Source organism: Protopterus annectens, chromosome 4.part1 (assembly GCF_019279795.1).
Source record: "Protopterus annectens isolate FY-2018-M chromosome 4.part1, PAN1.0, whole genome shotgun sequence".
Classification (NCBI taxonomy): Eukaryota; Metazoa; Chordata; order Ceratodontiformes; family Protopteridae; genus Protopterus; species Protopterus annectens.
In genome coordinates this window covers 123994836-124010076 of record NC_056734.1, presented here as the reverse complement: position 1 = coordinate 124010076, position 15241 = coordinate 123994836, and the positions used below count along the sequence as shown (strand labels likewise).

Sequence of the window (15241 nt, the reverse complement as noted above, 5' to 3'; positions counted from 1 at the left end):
GAGAGGTCACATCTTGCAGTAATAAAGTCTCTCCCTGGGATTCCAAAGAAATTTCTGGCTGAACCCCTGGCTCCACCGAGCCTCTAAAGAACCGACGTCCGACGGACGGTTCTTCCAGCCTAGGCTTTGCTGTTTTGTCCTTGCGCTTTTTGAGGGCGCCGGAGCATCCGGCGGCATTTTATAATTACACCGCTTCCCAAAACTAACCTGGCACAATCTAATCTTCTCTTTATAGTGCGTTTGTTAAATCTAGCACAAGAGCGACAGCCAACAACGTCGTGCTCAGGCCCTAAGCAAGGTATACACAAGGTATGGTAATCCCTATGAGGTATCTGTTTCCCACAAGAAATACAGTTATTCACTTTTTCTGACATCCGGTAAAATACTGAGGCAAGAAAAACAGAATATTCCCCAACGGGGTACTTAGCCAACTTGGATTCGGTCTGAAACTCCGACTTCGGAAAATCTCAGAACGCCAACCTGCACTTGCAAAACTGCTTCTGCATCGGACCATGCGGCAAAAAAGACTGAGGAAATGACGTCGGTCATGCGCATTTGAACCCTGACGTCCTGACGTCAGACTAATGCGCCTTGACCGACGTCAGCCTTATACTTTGGTATTCGGGCCGACTGGGACAGCGGACTACCCAAGTGTTAGGACTGCAGCAATGTGGTATGAAGAACATCTAGCAGGTGCTTTAAATCCTGGAGCTCCTTACCTTTTTTTCTTCAGAGTTTTAAAAAGTTCTGCAGCAGCCTTACCAAAAAGAGCAGCCTTGTCTAAGGGAGCATCAAGCAATTTTGCCTTGATGTCATCTGGGAGAGCCTGTAGACGCAGCCAAGAGCATCTCTTTAGAAAAGAAGCAGAGCTGCAATCTGGAGGAAGCTTCTGCAGCATCACAGCTGCATTTAACTGAATGCCTAGTGATCTGTGAAGACGCAGCCAAGACAGAAAGAGATAAGGACTTAGCTTCTGAGTCAGGAAGCTGGGACAGGGCCTGAGAAGCTTGGGAGAGCAAAGCTAGATAATATCTAAACATGTGAGTCTGGTAATTAAAGGCTCTGATTGCCAGAGTGGAAGAGGTGTAAACTTTTCTTTCCTAACCTTACTAAAATTTTACTTTGTCTGAGAGAAGCAATTTTGTGGAAGGAACAACCCAGGAAGCTTTATCTGAGGTGATAGAAACCACACCAGGATCAGCTGAAGGGCACTTAAAAAGAAATTTGCAATCCTCAGGGACCTTATAAAAATGGTCAGGTCTTTCAGGACCTGGTGCCTGTGAATCTGGGATCCTGGAAGATGACACAAAGGCATCCAGGAAGGCAGGATGCACTGGACGGACAGCTGCAGGTGCAAGGGTCTCCATCTGAAGTAAGTCATAATCTCTCTTTTGTTTCTCTGAAATTTGGGAAGAATCCCACTTAAAAAATTCTCTCATCTTATTGTCTCACCAAAAGAGAGTTCTTTCATCTGTGAATCTCCCCCACTGACTCTTCCTCTGGAGAAGCATATTCTAAGGGGGAGGGAAACCGAAGGCAGCACAGGGGAAGGGACAGAAATAGGAGAAGCTGAAGTCGTAGGCCTGAGGGCCATCAAGACCTTAATAAGACCTTGCGAGAAAACTTCCCAGTCCAACGTAGGAATGCTAGGTACTTTGGAATAATTCGTTTTTTGTTTCTTTTGGCAGGTTTTACTAGGGCAGGAGCTAGGCCTAACGCCTAGAGCTTCTTTTTGCAAGGGAACTGGACCGGTTCCAGAGTCCTCCAAAATAAGTAGCTGTGGTTCCCCCAAATTGTCCAAACCGGACGTCTGCATAGTCTCAAATGTGTTTGGATCCCCACTCCTAACAGCTTCCGTTGCTGTTCCTACTGGAGAGAGACCCTACCTCTGACCATACCAATGGGTTTTCATCAACCTCAAGGGGTATGTCGGAAAGAGAAGGCACAGCCGAAGAGGACTTGGGCCTAGCTTTGCCTAGTTTCCTCTTCAAGAATGGCTCGGAGGAACTCGCAGAACCCTCCATCAAGTCCCTAGCCAAATGCTTAAGCCTGTGGTTTTCAAGATATAAGTTTAAGGCAGACAGCCGACTACGTAAAGTCTTAGGGATGAACGCCTGACAGAAGAGGAGTGATGGTCGTGAGTAAACCCTAAGCAAAACAGAGCTCGTGATTATCCTTATGTGGAATTTGCTTTTCTCACCTACATGTGCCCTTCCTGGATGACATGAACAATAACAAAAGGCAGAAGCAACCAAATAAATCCCCAACGATGTACTTATCTGAAGCTGAAGAACAAAATGCAGTTTCCAATGGCAGACCAAAAGTATGAGTCAACCTGTCTGAATGATGGCAGAAAAGTTCTGAGGATTGCACGTGCAGGCATCCCTTTTATGGCTGACATTCTAGGAACCTACATGCGATGTCCCATGTACAGGCAGTAGCTTGAAACATTTGCATACAAGCCAGACGTTGGGTCGAGTAGTGGAATACTGAAATACTGAATGGAAGGACATCACTAATTACAATGCAATGGCAAAGTTTTAACTCTCGTGTCCTCAAGCTTATTAAACTTCTGACAGATTTTATAATACTCCAGATCATTCTTGGGGCTTGACAAAACAAGAGGAGTGTGGTAATCTTTCAGCACCATTTGTGCCAATATAGCACTTCCTTATCCTTAAAGACTTAAAACACTTAAGCTTTTCACCAACTATAGATAGAGAGAATTGAAAGATCACAACATTAAGATGGGGAAAAAAAAAAGAAAGGCCTGACACTTCACAATTTAGGCGAAAGTTTTCTTTAAAAATACTGATTAGCAAACAACTGTCATAGTCAAGAAGTGAACAGAGCACATGCTAACATCTTATTAGTAGCAGTGTGCCACTTACACAAGTACCTTCATAGAAACAAGAACAGACTGGCCTTTGCAATGATAACAGCTACATAAAAAAATGGAAAAGCAACTCCTCCTTCTCAGCAAATAGCTGCAATGACTTACTGTTACACCGACCTGCCCAAGGAAGATCTAAAGCTATGACACCACACTACCCTGTGCCCTAGTAAACAGCTCTTTTTTAAGGAAATTCACAAGGCTTCCATTAAAGTTGAGTGCAGTGGAGTTTATGACACCAAAATGGACACTACAAACCAAACCAGGTCCTACCACTGACAAGGCATTAGTCTCAGTTACAAGAAAAGTAAAGGATTCAACTATAGGGGATAACCAATGTACATGGGGGGGGGGATCTCACAACTACAGCTTATTATGTACAGGACATTTCATACAGAAAAAAAATGTAACTACATCACAACAGTAAGATCGACAAGTTCTTATGGAATGGTATTCTTACTATGATTTAGCAGCAGTAACTGAGAATGTGGAGCAGCTGCACCAGTTCCTGGTTCTTTTATTAACACCATTCAGTACAGAGTCTTTGATTCACTTTTTGTAATACTCCACACTGTGCTTCCTACAAATAAAATAATTATGGGCTTTTTTTTTTGCACAGGCTTGGTCTAACCTGTTTTTCTAGGAAGTGTGCCACTCTTGTTCTTTGTTCCTTTGGAATTGTGGGAAGAACCTTGTCTGCCATGCCGAAATCCCTCCTCATGACTGCAGTCTGATATTCCAACACAGAAACCAAAAGTGAATAGCTGACAATATTCAGCTCCTTGTCTCCCAGATACAGGCGGTTGTCTTTTGGAATATAACCTAGTAGATACATGGTCCTGCAATAGTTTAAAATAATTATGAAAATGGTTAACAAAAATAATACATTTAGTAAATATTAAATACATGTGCAAATAATGCATCAACTTGCCTAGCAAGGGTCTACATAAACTGAGGACAGCAAAAAAAAAATAAATAAATAAATAAACAATAAAAAAAAGCACTGGTAAAGATACATCAGCCATAGTTTGATGGTCCAACACATTAAGCAAACCAATGTAGTGTCTTTCACTACAAACACTTAAGTACTTCCTACTCCTCCCATTTTACATACTTTAATACACGAAATAAACTGATACCCAAAGCAGCAATGGATGCACAATACAATGAAAGTCAGCGTCATGATAAAACTCTTTAATAGACCAAGCGATGCAGATAAAACAATGATTGACAAAGATTAAGCGCTTTCATCCACATAAAAGGGGACTTCATCAGAATGTTGTACGTTAACCATGGTCCATTATTTGAAAACTTTTTGGCGCCAATTCCGCCATTTCCAAAAATTTAAAGATACAGTATATCATAAAAAATGTACTAAAAACACTACATATATATGATCAACTTGCTTAATCTTTGTCAATCATTGTTTATCTGCATTGCTTGGTCTATTAAAGAAGAGTTTTATTGTGACGCTGACTTTCATTGTATTGTGCATCCATTTGCTGCTTTGGGTATCAGTTTATTTCATACATTTTACATACTTTAATATTTACATATGTGTTGAAATGCATCAATCTTTTCTACTCAACAGGTCTCCTTCCTACTTTCCCCTTCAGCACACTGCTCATTAATATGTACAGTCCTTAGCACTCCTTTTCAGCATATTGTTCACCATCATGTATAGTCCATAACATTACGTTGTCGCCTCACAGTTAGACGTTGCCCGTTCGATTCTCAGTTAGAGCATCTTCTGTGTGGCGACATGCGTGAATGGGCGTTCCTTCGTTGAAGGTTGTGCGTTAGGCCCGGCAAGCCAGCACATAAAAATCTACTGCCAATCATTAGTGGACTGGAGTTCTGCTGTGGCGACCCCTAACCGGGAAAAGCCGAAAGACGCAAAAAAGAAGTTATGTTCTTACCATAACGTTCCATGTGGAGTGTTCATCTCGCCTTTGTTTTTACACATGGGTTCGGAGCTGATCCTCGGCTCCGAGTCGGCCGCATAGCAAAGCTCTGCATCTAAGAGAAGCTAGAGACCAGGCTATATCCCACAATCCTCCCTGCCATTACTCAGATCTAGTTTGCAAGCAAACCAGAAAAAAACAATAACCTTGAGGTATTAAGGCTACATACTGCTATAAAGGAAAAAATTTAGACACACCATCTCACTGACAACCAACTAGGGGTAAAGAAAAATACCCGGAAAAGGTAAGACATGTGGACCAGACTTCAGTCCTACTCGTTTTTCCAAACCGTGAGGGAGGGAAAGGGGGGGAATGTAAAAACAAAGGCGAGATGAACACTCCACATGGAACGTTATGGTAAGAACATAACTTCTTTATGTGAGAGTGTTCAATCTCGCCGTTTGTTTTACACACGGTAGCGTCCTAGCTCCGTCACCCTGAGTGACTCATGGAAGAACGTTCCTGAGCACAGTGGAACCAAAGGATGTCCTGTCTTTGGAGGCTTTGTCAACCCTATAATGAGTGATGAAAGTATGTGGTTTAGACCACGTGGCTGCTGCACAAATAGTGTCCAAAGGCAGGCGAGCTGCATGAGCCAAGGAAGTGGAGACGGACCTAGTAGAATGGCCTTTTGGTTTGGTGGGTAAGGCCTGGTTTGACTTAGAATACACAAAGGCTATACAATCAGTAAGCCATTTAGAAAGAGTGCGTTTTGTAACTGCCATGCCCTTTACATTATCTGCAAATGCAACAAAAAGTTGATCTGTTTTTCTGTAGTCTTTAGTCCTGTCTAAATAAAATCTGAGTTGCCTGTGGACATCTAACTTGTGCAACATATATTCCAGCTTGTTGGTATGGTTTTTAAAGAAAGTGGGGAGTTCAATGGATTGATTAATATTTACGAAAGAGCATACCTTGGGAAGGAAGGACGGATTTGTTCGTAAAGAAACTCTATCTGGGTGAAAATTTAAGTAAGGAGGTTTAATAGACAGTGCTTGCAGCTCTGAAACTCTCCGAGCTGAAGTAACCGCTACAAGAAAGAGAGTCTTCCAAGACAGAAATTTCAGGGGACAAGAAGAGGCTGGTTCGAAAGGTGGTAACATTAGTTGTGACAACAACAAATTTAAATTCCATGGGAATAAAGGATCCCTGACAAGAGGTCGAAGATGGAAGGAACCTTTCATAAAAGCTTTACAAAGCCTGTGGGACATGATAGAAGAACCATTCTCACCAACATGAAAGTTGGATATGGCAGCCAACTGCACTCTTAATGTGGAAGTAGAGGCCCCTTCATGGAAAAGGATGGAAAGAAATTCTAGGATTTTATGTAAAGGAGCAACCAAGGGGTCCAAGTGTTGATTAGATGCCCAGTACACAAAGCGTTTCCATTTACTGTTGTAAAGTTTTGTGGTGGAAGCCTTATGAGAGGCAACCAAAATGCGCTGCACTGCCGGAGAAAGAAGATCAGACCTGGCTAGGCGGGGAAGTGGAGCAGCCAAGCTGCTAGTTTGAGGGATAGAAGAGATGGGTGAAGAACTCCCGACGAATGCGTCAGTAGATCTAGTACTGGGTCCAGGATCCAAGGTTCCTCTGTTAGATGGGCTTGAAGAAAGGGGAACCATATCTGTCGAGGCCAGAATGGGGCTATGAGTATAATTGTCCTTTCCAGGTTCATGGCTTTCTGGAGAAATCTGGGAATCAAGGGGATAGGTGGGAATGCATATAGGAGAACCGGGGGCCAATCGTGTATCAGTGCGTCCCTGGGGACATCCCCTGGAGGGGGTAGAAGGGCAAAATAGCTTCTGCATTTGGCATTCATCGGGGAGTTGAATAGATCGCAGCAAGGCTGGCCCCATTTGCGGAAAATTCTCTTCGCCACTTGTAGTTTGAGGGACCACTCGTAAGGTAACAGGATGGCTCTGCTCAACCTGTCCGCAATGACATTCGATGACCCCGGGATGTGCGTTGCTATCAGAAAGCGACCCGTGGACTCTGCCCATTGCCAAATTCTCATAGCCTCTCTGCATAATGGGTAAGATTTGGTTCCCCCTTGTTTGTTTATGTACCAGACTACAGACATGTTGTCTGTCTGAACTGCTACTGTCCCTAGAGGTAGGAGGGTTTGAAAGTGTTGCAACGCTAGGAACACCGCCCTCATTTCTAGAACATTTATGTGCAGGTTGTACTCGATGTCGGACCATTCCCCTTGGACTGTTCTTCCCTGAAAAGTTCCCCCCACCCTATCAGGGAAGCGTCCGTGGTTATAGTGGCTGTCGGATTTGGTAGAACAAATGGACGACCCATAGTGAGGTTCTGGCTGGACACCCACCATGAGAGGTCCCGTTTGCAGGAATCTGTTATCAGGATCTCGTACTTTAGGGGTAACTGTTGGAATGACCACTGCGTGAACAGTAGCCATTGGAGGAGTCTCATGTGCAGCCTTCCCATGGGAATCGCAATCAGGGACGCTGCCATGAGACCCAAAACTTTCAACACCAATTTGGCCGGGGCTTTCCTGCATTGCAGCAGAAGAAGAACCTGTTCCTTGAGGGATGAAGCCCTTACTTGAGGGAGCTTTACTAATGTTAAACGGGTATCTAGGTCCGCTCCGATAAATAAAATATGCTGTGAGGGCAATAAGACAGAATTTTTGAAGTTTATGGAAATCCCAGGTGGGAACAAAGGTTGACTGTATAGTTTCTTGCTTGTATGAGGAGACGCTCGGTGGTGGCGGTGAGGAGTCAGTCATCCAGATAACACCCGGAATCCTAGACATCTCAAGTGAGATGCTACCACTGCCATGCATTTGGTGAATACCCTGGGGGCTGAGGTGAGCCCAAAGGGCAGGGCTCGAAATTGAAAATGACTGACTCCCAGCTGGAAGCGCAGGTGATCTCTGGACGTTCTGGCCATCTTGATGTGGTAGTACGCGTCCTTGAGATCTATTGAGCACATCCAGTCGTCCTTCTGTAAAAATGGAAGGATCGATTGAAGCGTGACCATCCGGAACTTTTCCTTCTTCACGAAGGTATTGAGATTGCTGAGATCCAAAATGGGTCTCCAGTCCCCTGTCTTTTTGGAACTAAAAGAACCTTGAGTAAGTTCCGGATCCTTTTTGGTCCGCCGGGACTGGCTGAATGACTCTTTTTTTTTGAGCAGCTTTGAAATTTCTATTGCTGCTTGACCTCGCAGACGGGGTGGCACATCTGGAGACCTTCTGTGTTGGGGTGGAGTTGACATAAGGGGTATTTTGTATCCTCTGGTTACAATGCTTTTTACCCAGGAGTCTGAGGTGAGAGTTTGCCAGGCCTGTGGGTATAAAGCCAAGCGACCCCCGACTGCTTCCAGAGCAGGACAGTCGGGCCTCCATTCAGGAGTGCTGGAAAGGCTTACCAGGAATAGTATCCCTGTCGCCTTGGTTCTGTGGACCCCCTCTGCCGCCGGGGCGGCGTCTTCCATGTCTGCCCCCCCCTCTGCCTCTGGGGGGGGTTCACTCTGTGTGGCCTGGAAAGATCCCGGAGTTCTACGGAACCACATTTTTCTGCCTCGTTGCCCTTTGGGGTACGGTCTGGATGGAACGGAAAAATGGACTCCGACAGCAGAGTCTTTCCTTCTTGCTCACACCGAGTTAATGTCTCTTTCACTTTGGGCCCAAAAAGAGTGGCACCATCAAAGGGGGCGTTGACGAAAGAAGACTTGAAGGCTTCCGCAAAAGAGCACAGCCGCATCCAGGATTGTCTTCGTAGAGCAATCGCTGAAGCTGCGGCCCTACTCGACCCTTCAGCCGCATACGAGATGAGCCTCATGGACGAGTTCACTACGGAGGTAAGGGTGTTAAGTTGTGCTGTCACCTTATCTGAAACAGCAGCATCTGTAGCATCTGTGTTACCCTGGAGGGTATCTCTCAGCTCCTTGATGAGATCCCTCTGTAGTCGTGTAAAATGTGTCAAATAGTTTAGCGAACGCATGGAAAAAGTCACTGAACTAAACGCGCTTCCCGTATCTGTCCATAGTCCTAGAATCCTTATTAGGAGGATGAACAGAAGAGGAAGACTCCGACATCTCCTTTATAGTGGCTGCTGCCACCACCATAGCATCAACGGGGACTCCTTTTGTTAGATACGTCTTGCCCTGGGGGGCAGTAATGATTTACTTGGCTTTCTAGGGACAGGTTCCACTGTGTCCGGTGTCTCCCACGCCCTTCGAGCAATTAATTCCATTAACTCATCGAAGGGCGGAGTAACCCAGGAGGTAGAAGGTTGAGCACCAAATGCCTTCAGCAACACTGACTCGTCCTCAGTGGGGGCTAGGGACTGCCAATCACCCCTCTGTTTTAATATCTCCAATATGTCCGCAAATGAGACATCTTCGGAGGGTGATTTTGGGGACCCCTCTGACTCATCCAAGTCAGTGTCAGACGTTAAAGATTCCTGTGGGGAGTCTAAGTGCCTCCTCTTGCACAATCTTTTCCTCGGGACCTCATCGGAGGGGGATTCCGGTGAGGCCTCAGAGGAACAGGGGGCATCCTCTAGGGATGGCTGAGACAATGGTGCTCCACGCTTTGGATGTGTCGTGGGAACAGAAACAGAGAGCGGCTCCTTAGGGGAGGCAGAAGACGCGTCCGATGTAGTGGTTTGTCTGTGTAGACAAAACCTTCCTCATGAGGTCAAAAGCCCCTGAACCTCGGGCCGAGGACTCTCCCGGTTCCGAAGAACATGGAAGAATCCGAGACACGGGGCCCATGGGTCTCGACCCCGAGGACGGAGCCGAGCCGATCTGCGCCGAGGCCCCGAGAGGGAGAGTCGGAACCGAAAGGTCGGTACGACTCTCGGTCACGGAACCAAGGAGAGATCGTAGACTCAGAGACTCACCTATCTGTTCCGATGGAGTCGAGGTAAGTGGTGTCGATCGTGCTATGGACGGTTTCAGCACCGATGGCTCCACTATCATCGGCTCATCCTCTTCCGGCTCCGAAGACTGGATGGGTCTCGAAGGAGGACCTGTTGGAGATAAAGGGAGGCCTTCTAGTTTCGACACCAACTGGGAGGAAACTGCAATCAATCTGGAAAGAGCCGTGTTCTCCATCAGTTTCTGCACGACACGATCCACATCAGTATCAGAAAGTGGTCTGGAAGAACAGGTGGAAGGAGCCGAAGATGGCACCGACCGAAGAATCGACGGTGGCGGTAGTTCCGACACCGGTTCCAAGACCTGGGGCTCAGTGAGAGACAAACGTTCGATGCTCGGCCCCGAAGTCTGTGGAACCGGCGAATGAACTCTGGAAGATGTACTCGGAGCCGATGACATGGGCTCAGACATCTTCGGCCCCTTCGAAGACTTAGAAGCCTGGTCCGACTTGTCCAAGGCTTCTTGAAAAGCAGGCTTAAGAAGCCCCCTGTCAATAAGTTTCCTGCGTCTATCTGTCATGACCCTCCCACTGAAGGAATGGCAAATGGAGCAATCCTCTTGCAAGTGGAGAGGGCCAAGACAGTAGACGCAGGAGGTGTGGTTGTCAGTGATGGACATTTTCTGTCCACACTGGCACCTTTTGAACCCACTCTTAACTTTTTCAGACATACTTAAAAGAAGTGAGGTTTAAAATTAAAAGAGAATTTAAGGTTAGAAAGGGGTAGGCCCCAAAGGGAAACCTATAGAAAAAGAACTAACTAACTATAAACCACACACAAACACACTACAGTAAATAAAATATAAGTATCCACAAAAAAACTATAACTTTTAGGACTAAAAAGAAGAAAAAATCTTATCTGTTATAATTCTTAAACTCTGGTCTGAGCTCTCTAACGCGATGTGACCTGTTGCAGCGGCAAACTAGATCTGAGTAATGGCAGGGAGGATTGTGGGATATAGCCTGGTCTCGAGCTTCTCTTAGATGCAGAGCTTTGCTATGCGGCCGACTCGGAGCCGAGGATCGGCTCCGAACCCGTGTGTAAAAACAAATGGCGAGATTGAACACTCTCACATCAAATTATAAAGAAATAATGTTTGTCAAAAAAGGTCTTCTTTTGGCTGCTAAGATGATCCAAGAAAAATTAATTAGTTTGAAGGTGTGTCTTTGTAATGGGGAAGCCAAAGTAGTGCAGTCTGGAGTTAAACTGCCTTTAAACTAAACATTGTAGCCTGGGGATGATGACAACTGTGATCTGTAATCAAGGTCATCATCCACCTCCTACGCAATGTCTAGTTCTAAATAATTGTTAACCGTGATGGAAGGCAAGTCCTTGCTACTCTTACAGAGATGCTCACTCAATATCAAAAGCCTGGCAAAGTCTACTTGACAGCCTTGCAGAAGGGTTAAGAAGTGCTGTACCAAAGAAAACCAATCTGGTGAGTGAGCAGGGGAGGCAGCCACAAGCTCTGACTGTCATCTCTCTGATTCTATCCCTAGGGTGTTGACTGAAGTTTGTGTGGTTAAGACCAAGCATGGAAATTTCTCTGCTCAAGCACAATGCCATTGTTGCCCACTATTTAACAGTGGTAAATGCTCCTTCTCCTACTTTCACAGTGGGGGTGTCTCTAGCAGCAGTATACAGTAGTTGCTGTCAGGAAGTTTTGCTTTTTGCACGGACTGGAAAGATGTCCAAGTTATCAGACATAACAGCCTGAGTAGGGCATCATCAAGGGTAGGCAATTCTTTAGATGCCAAAGACAGAAGCTGTAGGAGTGCCAACTAACTTCTGCTCCCTTACACCAAAAACGTCTTCAGGCATCCTCTGACACCTTAGGGCTACTGCATGACTTCACAAGGGTGGTAGATAACTGTAATCAGACACCAGCAAAGTTCAAGTGACAGATGCAACCAACTTTGTACAAGTTAAATGAGCGAAGAAGATTTCACTTCTAGCTTTAATGATTTTTGGTCCAACATCTTTACAGATATCACAAGAAGTGAATTCATGTTAAGAGGCCTAAACAATATACACACACTTGTCATGCCTGCCTTGGAAAATGATTTGCTTTTTCTGATGGCTGATCATTATGATGAGACATGGAAATATCTGGAGGGCAGGAACACTAAAGTTACGCATTAACCATAACGTTAGATCCATGTTGTCTGATTTTTATCCACTTCAAACATATAGGACATACTGGTTTGTTGGGTACGATGGGATCAGACCTCTGCTCAAACTTCGAAGCTCATCGGAACCAGAGCTTTGGCCTCATCTCCTGCCCATAATTTCCTATACTGTACCACTGACGCTCAGATCGAGTTTGTCCCCCAGTCTGGAATATACGAGAAAAAATACCTAGGGAAAAATCCCCTTCCCAGAAAGAAGTCAAACTGGCTGATCTCAAGTTGTCAAAGAAAGTAATTAGAGTCTCTTGTGACTGTACACAGATAGGGAGCAACACCCACACAATCATCTTGAAGCCAGAGGCGACAATTTGTAGGGTGGCAATTTGAAGCAGATGAGAATCAAGACAACATGGGTCTAACTTTATAAGTACATAACTTTCGTATCCAATGCTGTCTATTCCCCAAGCTGTCAAACTGGGTGGTATCAAGGAAGGACATTCCTGAGTATGGTGGAACCAAAAGATGAAAGTGATTGGATCGAGTGTCTAACTTATACTAATACATAAATGTGTATACAGTAGCGCATGTGGCCGCAGCATAGGTGTCATCAACAGATGACACCACGTTGAAGGCTGTCGAAGTAAACACTGCTCTGATTGAATGAGGATTTGGTTTATGGGGCAAGGGTAAAATTTTCTTATGATATTCAAAGGAAATACAATATGACAGCCAATCTGAAACAGTTACTTTGGAAACTTTTTCTAGCTTTGGTTGGCAAAAGAAATGAACAACTGATCATCCTTTTGAATTCTTTTGTCCTGTGAATATAGAATATGAGTTGTCTGTGAACATCTAACATATGTATTAAGTATTCTTCTTTATTTGAGTACTTTGGAAAGAAAACAAGAAGGTATATTGATTGGCTTAAATTAGTTTTAGATGCCACCTTAGAAATAAAGGATGCATTACTTCGGAGGGAAATTTTCTCTCTACCAGCGGGGCTTCAAGGAGAGGGCTTGTAGTTCTGAGATCCATCTGGCTGATGTTACTTCAACCAGGAAACTGTGGAAGTTGTTTCAAAAGGGGCCTGGGTTATAGCTTGTAACACAATAGTAATGTCCCATGGAGGTAATGGAGCTGTACGTGGGGGATCAGCAGAAAGGTACCTTTGTGGAAGACTTTTGAGATTTTCAAAGATGCTATCGACATATCATTACGTTCAACATGAAAACTGGAAAAGTACAGCTGTGTACACTTACCATAAATGTAGATGTTCGAGGGTATTCACTGTTGCAGTCATTAGGATAATCTGCTGGCAGGTTGCCCTCAGTCGACCTGAATTCCAAAGTCTTGGGTCCTGCGTCGGTTGCGGTCTCCTCTTCCAGGCCGTCAGGGGTATAAAACATGCAGCAGATGCCATTTTCTTTAGTTTTCTTGCCCCAGATGTCAGGTGCCCCCAAAAAGGTAGCAAAAAAAAAAAATATATATATATATATATATATATATATATATATACATGCATCAATATAAACTTTACCTTCTCTACAACATGCATCAATATAAACTTTACCTTCTCTACAAGCAAATACACCACATAGGTTGCAGAAGATAGAGAAGGAAAGAAACTCCTGAATGACAGGCGGATGGTGGTACGGTAACCTGGACTGCAACATTGAATACACTCAAACATCTACATTTATGGTAAGTGTACACAACTGTACTATGTTCTTCATGTTCACTGTTGCAGTCATTACATTTGGGTAGAATCCCAAAGCTATGGTTGGGAGGCTGGAGCTAAACAGCATTAGGTGCGGCTATAAGACCCTGCAGAACTACAGTGGCAAAGCCTGCCCTGGACTTAAGAGTAGAGGCAAATTATAATGTTTTGTAAATGTGTGAAGAGAACTCCAAAGTAGCAGCCTCTAGAATGCCTTTGGTTGGCACTCCTCTGAGAAAGGCTGCTGAAGTAGCTGCAGCTCTGGTGGAATGAGACCTAATGCCCTTGGGCACAGGTTTACCATGGTGTAAGTAGCAGAAATGGATGTAGTGGCTTATCCACTTTGAAATTGTCTGCTTTGAAATAGCCTTTCCTTCTGATCCTGCAGCATATGTCACTAGTAATTGCTCAGTTTTTCTTAGAGCTTTAGTCCTGCTCAAGTAGAATCTTAGCTGTCTGTGTACGTCCAAGGAATGCAGAATTCTCTTCTCCTTGTTTTGCGGATTTGGATAAAAGGTTGGCAGATGAATTGTTTGGTTAAGAGCCACACTGGAAACCACCTTAGGCATAAATGTAGGATTTGTCCTCAGAGACACCCTGTCTCTGTAAAATATGATAAAAGGCTCTACTGCCATGAGGGCCTGTAGCTCTGAAACTCTTCTTGCTGAAGTAATTGCTAGTAGCAGAGCTGTTTTCCAGGATAAGAACTTTATATCAGTGGTAGCAGCTGGTTCAAATGGAGGCAGGGTGAGCTTTTCCAACACATAGTTGAGGTCCCATGCAGGTAACGGTGATCTTCTAGGAGGCCTTAAATTTTTGGCTCCTCTAAGATACTGCTTTAGTAAAGGATGAGAAAAGATTGGTGGCTCTGTACTGTAATGAACCAAAATGGCAGAGGCATGGATTTTAATTGATGAGAAAGATAGGCCTTTGTCGAGCATCTCAGTATTGTAATATTGGAGGAATATTTGGTTCTGCTGTTATCAGTTCCTTGTGCTTGATTCCAAGCACATAATCTCTTCAATTTATCAGCATAAGATATTCCAGTACTTGGCCTTCTGGCTTCCCAAAATGACATCCATCACAGCTTTACTGAGAGGTGTTGTTTGTATAGCTACATGATCAGCCATGCTGCCAGGTTTAATGTCTGGAGTTGATTGTGCAGGATCTGATTGTTTTGCTGGGACAGAAGTTGAGGTCTTTGAGGTAAGGTCCAAGCTGGATATTGAGAGAAGTTCCTTAGGACTGGATACCAGTACTGGCACAGTACTGGCGGGGCCAGTCCAGGGCAATTAGTATCATTTTTGGTTTTTCTTGTCTGACATTTAGGAGGACCTTGGGAAGAAGAGGCAGAGGAGGAAAGGTGTAAACTGATAGGTTTTTCCAACTGAAGGATAGGGCGTTCACTTTCCATGCTTGTCTGTGATAAGTCCTTGTGTAGAAGCTTTTCAATTGATAGTTTTGAGGAGAGGCAAATAGATCTATGTCTGGGCTCCCCCAATTCTCTGTTATCATGCTGAAGACCTGTGGATTTAGTTTCCATTCGTGAGGATCCATAAGGTTTCTGCTTAAATCGTCTGCCAGAGTATTTTGCTTTCCTGGCAGGAATTGAGCTTGAAGATGTATTTGGT

General features: G+C 44.5%; 1 protein-coding gene across 4 annotated transcripts in view; it reads right to left on the bottom strand.

Annotated features, from left to right (window-relative positions):
- COPB2 (COPI coat complex subunit beta 2) overlaps positions 1–15241 on the bottom strand; it is a 1357654-nt gene that overhangs the window by 819045 nt on the left and 523368 nt on the right. For all 4 annotated transcript variants that reach the window (XM_044070023.1, XM_044070026.1, XM_044070024.1 and 1 more), the window contains exon 15: positions 3525–3732. In XM_044070023.1, coding sequence (XP_043925958.1) covers positions 3525–3732 — 208 coding nt within the window. The remainder of the gene's footprint in view (positions 1–3524; positions 3733–15241) is intronic.